This window comes from Dromaius novaehollandiae, chromosome 16 (assembly GCF_036370855.1).
Source record: "Dromaius novaehollandiae isolate bDroNov1 chromosome 16, bDroNov1.hap1, whole genome shotgun sequence".
Lineage (NCBI taxonomy): Eukaryota > Metazoa > Chordata > Aves > Casuariiformes > Dromaiidae > Dromaius > Dromaius novaehollandiae.
In genome coordinates this window covers 11,595,727-11,610,500 of record NC_088113.1, presented here as the reverse complement: position 1 = coordinate 11,610,500, position 14,774 = coordinate 11,595,727, and the positions used below count along the sequence as shown (strand labels likewise).

Genomic DNA, 14,774 nt, shown 5'->3' with positions numbered 1-14,774 from the left:
GAGCATTCCCAGTAGAGGAAACTCTGTATAGAGAATGTGAGACTTCTTTCTTTACAAAGTACTGATAAAGTTCCTAGTGTTGATGCACTTGAGGGTTTTTTTAATTTGTTTTGATTCTTTGCTTTCGAACAATACCTTTTGCTGTACTGAGGACCAGAGGAAGTTAGGTAGGTGATTAAAAATGATAGCATATAAAATATCTTCATGAATAGTCATGGTAGCTGTACCAAGGAGATCAGGTAAGTTTGTGTAGCTGCTGGCTTGCTGGTTTAGCAAATCAAAGCCTCCAAACTTTTAAAGATCTTTTTTGCATATGTTTTCACAGTCCAACAAAAGAAACTGAACAGTCCCTTCAAATTTAAAATGAGAGTTGGATGTAAGAGCTGTCCTAGCAATTTTCTATTTAATCCCAAATGTGAAGTGATAAAAGTATTGTGTTGGTCTGAAACTCATTACACTTGCAATAGTAAAAATCTAACCAGTGATGGATGTACCATTTTGCTAAGGTCTACTTGTGTTGAATGTGCTTAAATAGCATTGTTTTTGCAAGTATTGTGTTATTTCAGTCTTTTTACCTTCCTATCCATCGTTTAATCTGAACATCATCTGATAAGAATTAACATTAACATAAGGTTAACATGGCTGCATGGCTTCTGCAGGAAAGGATGATTCTGTTTCTTTTATCTCTTTCTAAGGTGAATTTTTGTAAAAGGACAAAGCTTGTAAGCTGGTGGCATTGACTTCAATAGAAAAAGGCCAGTATTCTTAAATAGTGCAGGAATCACCAGAATCAAGGGATTGATCCGCTGTAATTTTTATCTCCCAGTGGCATACTAGATTACAGATAGCTTTTCCTTTCAACTCAATTCTGATTTACTAGTTGTTTCTTAAATGTTTGTGTTAGCTCACATGCAAGATGTTTATCTGGTAGAATTTCCACTTGACCACTTATCAGTGGCCAGACTTGCTTTATTTTTTAAAATGGGAAGTGAACCGTTATTAGCTTTTTTCATTATAGCAAGCCACTAGAAAAGGATGAGTGAAATACATTTTTGCCTTGATTGACACGATTTTAGAAAATGTTTATAAGGCTGAGCTGTGTGACTTCAGTGCAGATAAGGGGAGGCAGGTTTCCCACGGCAAGAGCAGCAATCTTCTGCCAAGCAGAAAAGGTGCAAACTGAGCACAACATACAAGTCTTGTGTGTTTTCCCTAACACAAAGCTTACATGCTTGTTCCCTAGGGGAAGGACCTAGGCATGCCAGAAATAGTTCTCTCTTACCAGCAGACTTACTATTACAATTTAATTTATGTAGTGTATAGTATTATCTATTAGAAATAACCCTGAGATCTCCAATTTGTCTGAAATTGATAGCCAGAAAGGAGTCATTGTTTCTTCATTACTGGGTACATAGGACACATAAATTTGGGGGGACAGGGGTGTGTATCAAAAACAAATGACTAGATTTTGACCTGTAAGTACTTTCACCAAAGGAAAATACTAATGTTAATGTATTCTGTAATCTAAAAGTGAAAAATCTAATCAAGAATGAGGGGCCAGTAGTTAAAACCAAACTCAAATGAGAAATAAAGCACCCATTTCTTTATAGAGGAAGTGATTAACCATTGGAACAAACTCTTAAGAGAGGGAGTGGATTTTTCCCTTCTTAAAGATTGCAGATCACAGTTGGGTAGCTCTCTGGAAACTGTGCTTTAATATTGTAAGGTCTTAGTGTGAAAATAACTAGATTAAATTTTATGGCTCATGTTATGTAGGAGATTCAGATCAAATGACATAATAGCCCCTTTCGACTTTAAAATTTATGAATCTATGTCGATCGTGGCTTGAAGTGAAAAGTCCAATTTCTTAACTCTATCTTTCAGCTAACTCCGTATTCATGAAGCATTACACTGTGCTCTTTTTATTTTTAAGATTTTACCAGAAGAGGATGACTATGGATTTGACATAGAAGAAAAGAACAAAGCAATTGTGGTGAAGTCAGTTCGACGAGGGTCTTCTGCAGAGGTAAGACTTTCTGTTATTTGGTAGCTTAGAATTTGGTAGCTAAGGAAACAGTAAAATGTATTGAAAAGGTACAAAAATATCCTTTTAAATTCATTATTTTCATTTTAAAGGCAGCTAATAGAAAACTGGGAGTCTTCTACAGTTTCTCTGGTAATAAACTCTGTAAATTGCTAAATGTTTTGGCACCTTTGGATGACTTCCTTGCTCAATATTTTTGTTAAGTGATAAGACAACAGCAGCATCTCTCCGTGATGATAGTGTATCTCGGGTGCATTAGCAACATAAATCTGAGGGCAGAGGGAAAGCAATCTTCTTGGGATAGCACAGAGAAATACAGTGAGAAACACAGGAGTATTTGAGGGGAAGCTGTATTTTTAGATTTGTGTTTTTTCCTTACATGCATATACTGATTTCGCTCATGAGCCCTGACATTTTTGTAAAGTACTAATCAGCTCTGCAGAATGTATTTACTTTACTACTTTGAGGCGCATAAATGGTCCAAATGCCATACGATCTGAGTATTTGATAATCAGTTATTTCTCCATACAAAACCCTTGAGTAGTAACATAGCATTATCCTATTTTTACAGATATTAGGCACAGACAGACTGATGGTTTATTTTTTAAAAGGTATCTAGGTGCCTTTTAACAACTATGAAGATAAAATCAAGGACTAAATGACTTGCCCAAGGTTTTGCAGAAAATTGTGGTAGAGCATGGACGATGTTTCTTACTAGAAGTCCAGGACAACCATTACAGAACTTTGAATGTCCACGTTTGTTTGTGAGTCACTGCTTTAGGCTGCATGCAGTTACTGGGTGACTAGCCCAGTGCGAACAGCTGAAGTGGACAGACTGATTTTGAGTTGAGAATGTCAAACAGGGAATTTCGAGGTGAAGTTTAATATTAGAAATAAATGATCTTAGTATTCCTGATTCTCGTTTGTTTTATGGTCACCAGAGAAACTGATCCTCTGCTCTACCTCATGCTCAAAATCAACAGAGGTTGGCCAAAAACTTTATTAATCTAAACCCCCACTGTAAACCATTGCCTGACAGATAATCCTGCTGTCCTTTCTTTGGCTAGCTGCCTGTAGAATGTCCTGCAAATCTGTTTGTGTTTTAAGACAACAGAAGCACACAATTTTCTAAGGAATCTTTTTCTAGACTTTCCAAGACAAACTATCTGTGACCATGTGCCCATCTCTTCAACTTGATCTTAAAAATATTGCTGCAGAAAAGAGCTAGATTGCATCTCACTGAACTGGAGGGCTGTCAGCTCATTTTGGGAAGACCTGATGTCCAACAGTGATACATTTCATTATATTCTTGAGCTTTTTTAATTGCTTTGTGACACTGCGAAGATATCCAGCATGTGGTTCTGCGTGGCTCAGCAGCTGCAGGCCAATTAGAAATCCTGTGCCTGCTGTCACACTCTCCAGGGACAAAAATTAAGACATGCAGCTTTGCTTCACAGTGTCCATCACAGTGCATTGCTTTCATTAGGACTGTCAGACTTTAGGCCAGAATGAGATTCCAGGTCTGCCAGTTGAAGTGGGGACAAATCTATTAGTTGCATAGTTTTATTCAAGATTAACACATTGTTTTTGAGTTTGAGACTGTGATCTGTTGTCTCTAGCGCAGCAGCAACAAAATTGTCATGCACAGGTTGTGGTGGCAAACAGCACCGGAATTTATGCATATGCAACAGGGAGCTGTTTGGGTTTTATTCAAAAAAAAATGCCAAGCATTATTTTTTATTATTACTGTCTTTTTTCTTTTGATACTTAGTTAGAGACGCTTTTGTGAGCTGTTAGCTTTGCCAGTGTTCCCAAACTGTATTCAAAAGTTGAGAATTACTGAAACATCAAATTCCTCTACTGACAGGGTACTCAAATAGCAATTTGGGATTTTTTTCTGAGGTGCATGTTCAACTTCTCAGATTTATCCCTAAGATTTAGAGCATTATCCACCCACTTCCACTTCTGACCTGCAATGGTGAGCAGCTCTCAGCCTGGGGCTCTCACCTGTAGGGGTTCTGCCCTCCCCTTCCCTGTCAGCACCTGCCTGTGACTGCAGCACTTGCTCAGCTCACCTAGAAGGAGGGTCACCAAAAAATCCCGTATCAGTGGCTGGTGGATGTGGATTGCTGCAGGGACCCATGCCTAGCCCAAGTTCCTTTGTCTTCGGGAAAACGTCATTGTCTCCTCAATTTGTACCTTGTCTTCCTTTCTAAGCCAGTTCACTTACAGGTCAATTACAGCTGGGCTTATTCACACAAGTTTTGACCCTAGAGCTGGTTTATGAATGATACACTTACCCTATCAGAAGGAAGCAACAGTGAAAAAACTATCCTTTAGGGAGGTGCGGTTGCTGTCTTACTCCGAGCAGCCAACTGACAAGCAGATGTCTGGTGTCTGAACAGAGCGTGTTCCACAAACAGCCAGTTGGCCCTTGGCCATGCAGATGAATAGCAAATAGCAAGCTGCTGGCATCTGGGAAAAGGCCGTGGCTTGGGTCCAGACAACTGCATTGAGTCGTCCTAAGGAGCATCCATTATTCACAAAATGCAAGCTCCGCGACACTGTAGGTCTTTACTGTTTGAGAGACATGCTGTCACATTCTCCTTAGCCTGGTTAGTTCTAGCCCACTAAAGTAATAGATTTTCATCTGAAAGTGTTAGCTTGTAGGGCTTCATCTGGGACAGTGTACCTCATATATTCATGGATTTAATATGATTATGTGTGCAGGCTGCTGTCTCGTATGTACAAACAGGGAGTTATAAAGAGGACATGAACAGGTAGAGTGATTGCAAGTGTGCGGAGATTTTAGCTAGTTGCACGTAAATCAACTGCATGAGCTACATTGAGAAAATCAGCCCTAAAATATAGTGACTTTAAAAATATAAATATATATTATTATTATTACGATGATGAAATATAATTGAATGCAAATAGCAGAAACATTTCCACTGAATTATAAATCGAAGTTTATAAAATTCTATCCTAAGTTAAAATGCAGCTCTGTTGTTATTTGTACATATTATCCATGTTATGGATTTCTTTTAACAAAAAAAAAAGATATGGAGAGAGAGGGAAAAACGTTATTTCCAGGCACACAAGAGGATGTTATGAACCATAGAGAGCTTGAGAACTAAACTAAGGAGAGCACTTTATAGTTTCTCCTGTTAATAGCTTTGATTTGAGCAAAAAAGCATAGATCTTGTAGGTAAACCCACCTCTGACATTCAGACCACAGAATATATATAAGAAGAGCCAAGCCAAGTATCAGCAAAGTCACCCTGTCTTTCTAATCCTATACTTCTGGATTCATTTTTGCCACAGGCCAAAGTTTTATATCTGGATGAGATTTATGCAGTATTGTTTAGACCTCCTTTTTCTAAATCAAGAAATTTGTCCATGGATTCCAGACAGAACAGGAAAAGTGCTTATGGTTAAGACTGTAGTCACATTTAGAAAAAAGCCCATTGAGTTCAAATGCAAATGAATCATTTCTTTTTCAGTTACATATTCAAGATGAAACATTTGAACCAAATTAGACCTTGAAGTAATAGGAAATAATCCTAATCTGGGGAGGGTGAACAATTGGGCCCATAGATTATTTTTGTTTTTACTCTGTAAAAAGGAATTTGATATTTCCTTGATATCCTAACACTTAGTCAAGGTGCTGTTATGTCACATTTTAACTAGTATTGATTATTAAGAAGTGTATTCAGAGTTACTGTCCAGTGGGCAGAACAGGGGACCTGGGTTCTGCTGTTGGAGCAGCCTCTGACTTCCTCTGTGACCGTGGCCAAATCACTAAAGTTACGTGAGTTAACTAAAGTTAGACATTGAAATGAAAGTGTTCTGGCTTTTTGAGATGATGAAAAGCCAATACTTTACTTGGAGCAGAGGCAGGTTTTTACCACCACTTAACAACAGGTTACATTTAGTTCTCTGACTAGGCATGGGTTAGTTTTGCATGGCTAGTGACTGAAAACTATGTTCTTGGCTCCTTGTGCCCCACCTGTAAGTTGTGGCAAGTCCCACTTCTGTACTTCACTGGGTAGCACAGCTAGTGTGAAGCCTCATGTTAAAAAAGTGTAGCAGAAAAGTACAAAGTACGATGCATCTGTGAGATGGCATATCTATACAGATATTGGTGAAATCTTTTGTTTTATGTAAATACAGATGACTTCCAAGGGTGAATGACAAATGATTTGATGACCCAGCTCTGTATATACAGTATGCCATGTCACGGTGATCCTAGGATCTTCCCTGGTAGGGAGCAGTTGAACGTCTCAGAGCACACCTTTGCAGCAGAGACCCTGCTGCCGATGCGGTTTCCTGTGGCATTTGTTTCGTTTGCAGATGGCTGGCCTGCAGACAGGAAGGAAGATCTATTCCATCAATGAGGACCTAATATTCCTACGCCCATTTTCAGAAGTGGAAACCATCTTAAACCAGTCTTTCTGTTCACGAAGGCCGCTTAGACTTCTGGTAGCCACCAAATCCAAAGAGTAAGTGCCAAGATGACAGACAAAGAAGTTTATCTAGAAACTTCAATCTTTTTTCTACTCTTTGTAGTGAAAACTGTGTGAACACTTTACCATGCAGAAGCTGCAGTTCAATGGGAAGACAAGTGAGATAAATGAAATAGATGCAAGAGTCACAAATCATTCTCGGTGATCATCCTTGTGCCTCTAAAACAAGATGGAATGTATTTTCTTTATACTGCAATTAACTTTTCACCTCTTTGTGCACAAACAGAACTGAATCACAAGAACTGTGATGCTATCGTAGTCATTCAGACTCTAGTCTCTGTTCGAGGGAAGGTGATTCCCACTCCATTAGAGCTTGGCTTATTTTTGGCGCTTTTATATGGCACTGACCATATCATTCCATATGGTTTTTCAGTCCATTATGGTATCTCACAATTAGGCTTGCTCCTGTTAAGGTCTCATGAATTATTAGATTCTGTAATCCCAGAATTTGCCATAGAATTAAATCTGTCAATTATCACTTGATGCAGAATTGCAAAATTTTAGTCCAGGATCCTTTGATCCCCCCCCCCCCTTTTTTTTTTAATGGAATGGGTCATCAGCTGGTGTAAGTCAGCACAGCTGCACTGACCTTTGCCTGGAAATGGAAACCAATATGGACATAAATATTATAGAAAGTTTCTGTCCTGTGTTATTTGCTTACAGATTTAATAAATTCAGAAGTGCCAAATTTTAATTAACAAACAGAATTTCCCATCTGTTGCACCAGAATGGCACAGACCGAAACCAGGTACTTGCAGGGTGTGCACACACTTGCTAACGCTCACTGTCTCTGCTCGCTGAAGTTTCCTCTGGTTTAAAACATCCTGCTCAAAGTGAAAAGACCTGCAGACCACAAGACTTTCAGGTCCATAGAGGCTTGCAAACACATAGCAGAATTCATTTCTTTTAGTTAACAATTATAAGGGTGTTGCTTGGTATATTTTCACTCTGTAAACACACAGAGTTTGCTCCGTGTTTTACGTGGAGCATTCACTGAACCTGAGCTTTGAGTCTGTCTTCAGACAAGAGCTCGTCCGTCATATATTCATCTTCCTGACACTCTGCATCAAGACCATGTATTGCAGCTGTCTTTAGTTTTAAATTTCCACAAGCTGAGATAGTATTCCATATGGAAACACAGTCTGCCAAAACTGGTCATGGAGAAGTAAAGTCTTAGCTCAGGATCACTGAGCTAACCACTGTCTTGCTTACTGTTTGCTTGTTTGCTCTTTACACTTTGTGTCACTTTAACCTCACTTTAATATTGCTTTAATTCACAGAGTAGAGTAAATTATACTGAATTCCTTCCAAATCCTATAAAGCACAAGCTTGCACAGTTTTACTGCACAGTGTAAAGTAACTGTCTTGCACGTGTGGATATGTTGATTCAGGACTCGTTGCAGATGGTACACTTTATCTCAGTGATTACTGAAATCTAAGTCCGCGTTAGAAATTGCTAGAATGGCTTCTTACAGAAGCATCAGCCCAATTGCTTGAGTATGGATGTCTGTCTTGAAATTCACAGTCCCAACTAATACCAATGTTGTGAAATCTGTCATCCATCTCCTAAAGCCTAATAAGTGGGTGGATTTGCCTGTGGGCCTAACCTTAGGGAAGTTGGAAAGGATGGAAAATATGAAGAAAGTCTACATTGCTGCTGCCCAAGTTCTGTCAGTCTTTTTGATATTTGAAATAATTCTTTGAAGTTGTCATTTTAGCAATAAAATATTAAAAATTACAATCTGCAGAAGCAGCAGCTGAAGTGGCAAATTAGATCCTGATGACCACATTGCTGTTTGGGATTAGCACCTCCTTCATCGGCTCCTTCACATACATTTTTAAAGGAATCTGGTCACTGCACTGTGCACTGGGGAGTGTGGGGCTGCAGCACTCTGTCCAGCTTTCTGTGCTGCACTTCAGGAAAGACTGATTAAAGACCAGGGGACAGTAATAATAATAATGGTCTGTGGTCTAGGAAACATGACTTGTGAACAAAGATTGAAGAGCTGAGGTTACTAAGCCTAAAGAAGAGAAGACAGTGACATATATGTACATGAAAGGCTGCCACAAAAGTTCTCTTCTTTCTGTGTACCATGAACGGGACAAATAGGGCTTTAATGGGTGCAAGGAAGATTCAGATTGGACATTTGGAGAAACGTTTTAACAGAAGTAGTGAAAACGTTGCCAGAAAGGTTGTAGAATCTTTATAGGTCTTAAAAATAGGTTAAAGAGACATCTAGATACAGCTGTTTCTGCCTTGGAGAATGGAGATGGACTGGATGACTTTTTCAGGCTCTTTTATTTGTTATTTATTTAAAAACTGTGTGAGTGTTTTCTTTAATCCAAAACACAGTTGTGAATGCGAGAAAAAGACATTGTTAGAATTGCCCAGAGCTCTGGCAGTCTAACAAAATGCTGCTTTCTTTTCTCCTTGATTTTCCTGCAGGATTATTAAAATCCCAGATTGTCCTGGAGTACTTTGCTTTCAGATACGGGGAGCAGCACCACCGTATGTTCATGCAGTAGGAAGAGGTAAGTAGAGAGACTGTGGTACAATTAAGGTTGGAGTACAGCTACATATATACGTGTGCGTGTGTGTTGGAGCAAGATTCCGGTTTCATTGTCAAACTAGTTCTAAACAAGTTCTGACGACTTATTTTAATAACCATAATGCCTAGAAACCCGTATCATAGACAAAGTCCCACTCAAATATAAAAACCTAGAACAAAGAGGTGGTTCCTGCCTCAGAACATTTAAAATCTAAATACAGTCTAAGAAGATTGTTTCATGATAATAAGCTGAGTGTTGGTTGCTATCTCATCGACACAAACCAGGAGTAACTTAGTTCTACCATAGAAGAAATTTGCTAGCATTGCAATCCGCAGCACTGCAGAGCGACTCTCGAGGAAGCACTGTCACCTGAGCTCTTCCAACTTCGAAACACGCCTGCATAGTGATCCTAACCTGCTTGCTTGTAAGACCACTAAGATACAGCTTGCAACCACAGGGAGTAAAAAGTTAAAACTAAGGTAGCTGAGAAAAAGTCAAGGCATGATTCTGTCTGTTACTTCCTCAGTTTGTTGCCGGTGGTCAGCTATAGTGGGGACCGCTGCAGTTGGGAATGTGCTGATGGGCTCTTCAGTGGACAGACCATGCTTTTTAATATCACAGAATATGATGTCAGGCTGGAAGGCTACTTTTCTCTTTGTAATAGTTTATAGTGCTGTAAATTGCCAATATAAGATAGAGGCAAACTGCTTTTTTGGTCCTTTTAAAGGAGAAAACACAGTTTGCCAGAAATAGTTACCAATTCTGTAACTGAAATGCAAACTGAGCTGCAAATAAAGCACAGCTTTAACCTTTATTTTCAGCAAATGCAGAAAATATGACCTCTCGGCTGTGTACCACTTCCTTCCTTCAGTGTAATACATGCGATAATATATATGCGCAGCTACAATACAGAAAACACCCAAATGCACCTAGCAACATGCTCAGGGAGGCACATCAATACACCCTTTCATATCAGCACCTATAATCACTTTTTAAGAGACTAAAGAGTGCAAACTGGAAGTGCCAGCTAAAACGATTTCCTTTTTCAGTCTTTACTAGCAAAGGCCAAATTGTGTTTGGAATAAAACTGTATGAATTTTATATTATGGTGCCTTAAAAAGTTAATCACCTTAACTGTAGATTTCGAGGAGCTGGTTTTGGATCTGGATCTTGTTCATGTGAATCTAGAGTAAATCCACTGAAGCTGATTACTTTGCTCTATACTTACTCTAGTTTTAATCTCATTGTTAGACCCTGGCAAATTGCATAGCAGGTCAATATTCTGCATCTTTCAGATGCAACAAGGTGAAACATATATAACCGTTTACATTTAAGTAGGACCTCAGCTAATATAAATATAAGGCTAGAAGGACCATCTAAGATTCCCAAACGATTTCCCACAGGAATTTCAATTCGTAGCATAAATGTATTCAGATCGAGAGGGACTCTATTTTTCCCAGAACTACTGAAAATACGAAGGCTCGATACACAATGTTTTCCTCATTCAACGAAGCTCTCCTAGGATAAGTAATTAGCAAAACCACAACAGCGCTATGAACTAGCTTTTCTTCCTACTCTTCTTAACCAGAACCCTTTGTAACCTTTCCAGTGTTCCCTTCCATAGTCAGATAGCTTCCCTGTCTGGATCCTTTCTTTTCTCTTTTTCAGGATCTGAGGCTGCAGCTGTAGGCCTTCATCCAGGGCAGTGTATTTTGAAAGTTAATGGGAATAATGCAACACATGCAAATTATATTGAAGTTCTGGATCACTTTACAGCATATAGGACCAGACAACAGGAAGCACTGGTATGAATACAAGGCCTTAAAGGAAATATATTTTCTCCCCTTCTTCCATTTCTTATGCTCCCTAAATATTCAGCAAAGCAACTTAAACAAAAGTTTCAACTTATTTACTCCTGTACCAAGGTCCTGATACAATTAAGGGAGTGGATAACAGTAAAACCCTACAGTTGGCTATGGTTGCAAAATATCTACAAATAACACATATACCAATTTATATACTACATAGACTACTACATATCATTAACTATTGCTAAAACTAAAAGTGCACCCAGATATGAATATAGATTTTATACACTCTGAAATTCAGAGGAAGGCTGGGGGAATGCTGGTATTTCAGCCAGCTTAGAAGAAATAAAATTGACATCCAGGTTCACATGTGTAGTACAAACCTAGAGTGATCAAGCATTTTTAGTGAGGTCATAGTTCAAGCCTATATCTTTTGAAAGGGATTGTACCAGTGGGTGTACAGAACACATGAAGATGCTGAGGAGGACAGAGCTCAGCAATCCACATCCAGTGCCTATCTCAATGGCAGTCATCCCGGATCCAGCAAAGAAGACCCTTCACTGGAAGGGGGTGCAGAATCGGATCTCCTACAGAACAGCCAACAGGAATCAGGTAAAGATTCTCATGGGGGAAGGAAACCTAGGGAAAATTCAGATGCTTTCAAATCAGAAGGAGGGAAAACTGCAGTAGAAATATGAAATGTAATTATTATTGTGGAAAATCTCTTGTTTCAGCAAAGCTCTGTAATAAAATGAGGTCTGCCAGAGGAAGTAGTTTCACACTGCAGTTTGTTTAGAAGAAACTAAAACTGAGGTACCTATAGAAATCGTACCTCTGTGACTCTGAAGAGGCATGTGCTGTGCTCTGAACAGAAGAGAAAACAGAAATTCACTGTGTATTCTTAGGTATCTGTTTCCTGCTAGTGCCTCAGAGAATCTTTATAAGTATCAACGTCATTTATTATGTAGGTAGAGGAAAAAAATTCCTGGTAATAGCCCCAGTCCTGCAGTAAATGACTAGGGTCTTGCATGCTGAGAAGGCATGTACTAATTGGAGTTATTTAGTTGATAGCTTTGACGTCAAGCCACAGACCAGTAAAATTACACAGTGTCTGAGAGCTAGGTTAACATATACCATACTGGAAATTCATTTTCATGGAACAAAGCTCTCTCCTATGCCATGTGTAGTAATTGGTATGGTCTTACGCATTAGGCTACTAAATAAGGGAGACAGACTGCCACGTAGAACTATCATTAGCAAGCCTTCACAAAGTTAGCTAAGCGACAAAAACAGGCAAAAATGGTGACAAAGGAGGGTCCTCATGTGGACCCTATTTGGCATGTCAGCTGTGTGGTTACTACTACAGGCTGTCCCAAACTAGTGCAGTGTTTAGTCTTACCAGAAATTCTAAACAAAGCCAAGAAAACTGTGAGCACAAGTCTGGGTTGGCACAATTTAGCTTCTGAGAGGCAGATGTAGACAACCCAGCTCACATATACTAATATTCTAATATACTTTTGCTGTAGTGGAGCTGTATTTGCCTGAGTGAAAGAGTGTACACACATTGGCAAAACTAGGGTCCTAGCAGGAAACAGGCTTGATATACTGCCTTCTGCAAACACTGTTGGCACTTTTTAACTTGCTATGCCTTAAAAGAGCAAAGAAATCCCATCCTTTCTGATCTTTGCAAGAGAGCCAGTGTCTGGAATAGCTCAGGAGTACCTCCTGGTAGCCCTTGCAAACCAGGAGGTTGCAGGCAACAACAGCTGGAGAGGGAGGATCTGTGAGTAACTCCAGCTAGAACAAGATATGTTTTCTGTGATTAAGTACTCCTCCATTTAAAATGACTTGGCTGATCTGGAGCATGTTTTCGGAGCATTTTGCCACTGTGTCAGCAAAATGTGTGGGTGTACTTCCTCCAACTTAGAAAAGTGTAACTCATGATTTACCTTCATGTTTAGAGCTTACTAGGAAGAGTAGCTTTTAGGAGAGAATACTGAAAACCAGATTCGAGAAACCAGAGCCTGGGCTCTCTGAACACCATTGGCAACTTCTCTAGGACCTGTGTGAACCCCACGTAAGCCTTGGTGAGCTGGTAAGCTACTGGCCTAACTGCAGCTCCACAGCGGAATAGGTGGAGCAGTGCTCTAGTAGAGCCAGGTAAGCAGTCCTCTGGCAGATCTCATTCTGACTCGAGCTTAAAGCCATTCTCTGGTGACAGTAGTATTGTCTGTGTGCAAAAATGTTATCTCCTCCTCCCATCTCACTTTTGTATCTACATGTAAAATACATCTGGAGGACATCCTACAGCTTGGACAGAAAAGTGGCAGGTCTTCCAGAGGGTGGTTTACAAACAACTAGACTCTGAGATTAACATACTTCACTTCCCTTTGAGAGTTTCTGCTGGGAACTGTGTATCTGAATGCTAAACAGAACTAAAAGTGGTGTCCTGTGCATAGATGTGTGCATACATGCATACAAGAACATCAGAATATGGATTGGAGCATGTGGATTGTCTCCTTTCACTGCCTCCAGCAGTGCCCAACAGCAAATGTTTTGGGAGGAACAAATGTCTTCCCCAGAAGACTCTCTCAGCCTCTAGCAGTTTGTGGTTCAGAGACTTCTTGAGCCAAAGGTGGTTCTTTGCATTTAATACCTCTCAAAAGGTTTTTCTTCCATATGCATGCCTATATGCATGTGTGCTGCCTCTAATGACTTGTTTTGGTTTCAGCCCAAACACCACAGGCCATCAGCTCTCCACTGATCATTAGTGAAGAAACACCTCTCGTTAGCTTGACTGTGGATAACACCCACCTGGAGCATGGTGTGGTGTACGAATACGTCAGCAGCGCAGGAATCAAATCCTTTGTCCTAGAGAAAATTGTAGAACCGAAAGGTTGCTTCAATCTCACTGCAAAGGTACCGGACATCATTCACTATCAGCTTCATTCCTGAACAGAACAGGGAGGCCAATAATCTCAGCATTCCCCTGGTGCTTGGCTTAGCACTTCTGATGAGGAAGCACCTGCTCTTCCCAGTCCTGCCTGGAGTTTTCTTAACTAGAATGCACCCAGTTATAACACCTTTTTCTTGGTATGGGCAAGTCAGCGAATGCTTGGAGGACTTCAGCAGTTAGGGGCCCGAAGGGGGCCCTCTGCTGTGGAAATCTCCCTTTTTCCTGTCCGGTAAAGTATTCTTTGCTGATACTCAAGGTTAATCTTCTCAGGCAAGACTTGCTTTACCTTGGAAAAAAAATTCTAGCAGCTTTTTCCCATCTGATGGGCTGGGTGGGTCGCTAAAGGAAACAGATAGAACTGCTGCTATCAGAAACCAGCAATGCTTAGTATTTTGGTCCAGATGTGCACAATAATGAGATAATAGTAAATGTTTCCATCGCATCCCAATAACATTATAGTTATGTCCCATGAAAGGGAAAGCATGCCAGAGCAGGTAACTTTGACAGTGCACAGTGGCTGTTTTGAACCACGTCAGTTATTCTGAAAATTTCTGAGAAATATTTTGTGAATCGAGGGTTAGAAATGATAATGGTTCCCAGCTAGTTAACCCAGTGGTTCAACCATGTCAATATACAGGCTTTATAGTTTATTCAGTGGAAGAAAACTGCATTTTCCTTCCCTGCCAAGTCTTATATCATTGACTCTGTCTTCTCGTTTAGATTTTAGAGGCCTTTGCTGCAGAGGACAATCACTTCGTAAGGAATTGCAAAAGGCTTATATCCCTAAGCAGTGCTGTGGCCACCATGCCCCAGTATGAATTCCGGCAAATCTGTGACACTAAGATGGAAAGCATTAGCAGAAGGCTCGCAAACTATCAAGAGGTACAACA

General features: G+C 39.9%; 1 protein-coding gene and 1 long non-coding RNA gene across 11 annotated transcripts in view; one reads left to right on the top strand and one right to left on the bottom strand.

The window, feature by feature from the left end:
* The window catches only part of LOC112986976 (uncharacterized), a 276,385-nt gene that overhangs the window by 41,729 nt on the left and 219,882 nt on the right, over positions 1 to 14,774 (bottom strand). The window lies entirely within an intron of this gene.
* Positions 1 to 14,774, top strand: part of PREX1 (phosphatidylinositol-3,4,5-trisphosphate dependent Rac exchange factor 1) — a 179,036-nt gene that overhangs the window by 142,533 nt on the left and 21,729 nt on the right. For all 4 annotated transcript variants that reach the window (XM_064521464.1, XM_064521462.1, XM_064521463.1 and 1 more), the window contains exons 17-23: positions 1,934 to 2,026; positions 6,398 to 6,546; positions 9,017 to 9,102; positions 10,789 to 10,925; positions 11,369 to 11,540; positions 13,660 to 13,847; positions 14,605 to 14,766. In XM_064521464.1, the coding sequence (XP_064377534.1) occupies positions 1,934 to 2,026; positions 6,398 to 6,546; positions 9,017 to 9,102; positions 10,789 to 10,925; positions 11,369 to 11,540; positions 13,660 to 13,847; positions 14,605 to 14,766 (987 nt within the window). The remainder of the gene's footprint in view (positions 1 to 1,933; positions 2,027 to 6,397; positions 6,547 to 9,016; positions 9,103 to 10,788; positions 10,926 to 11,368; positions 11,541 to 13,659; positions 13,848 to 14,604; positions 14,767 to 14,774) is intronic.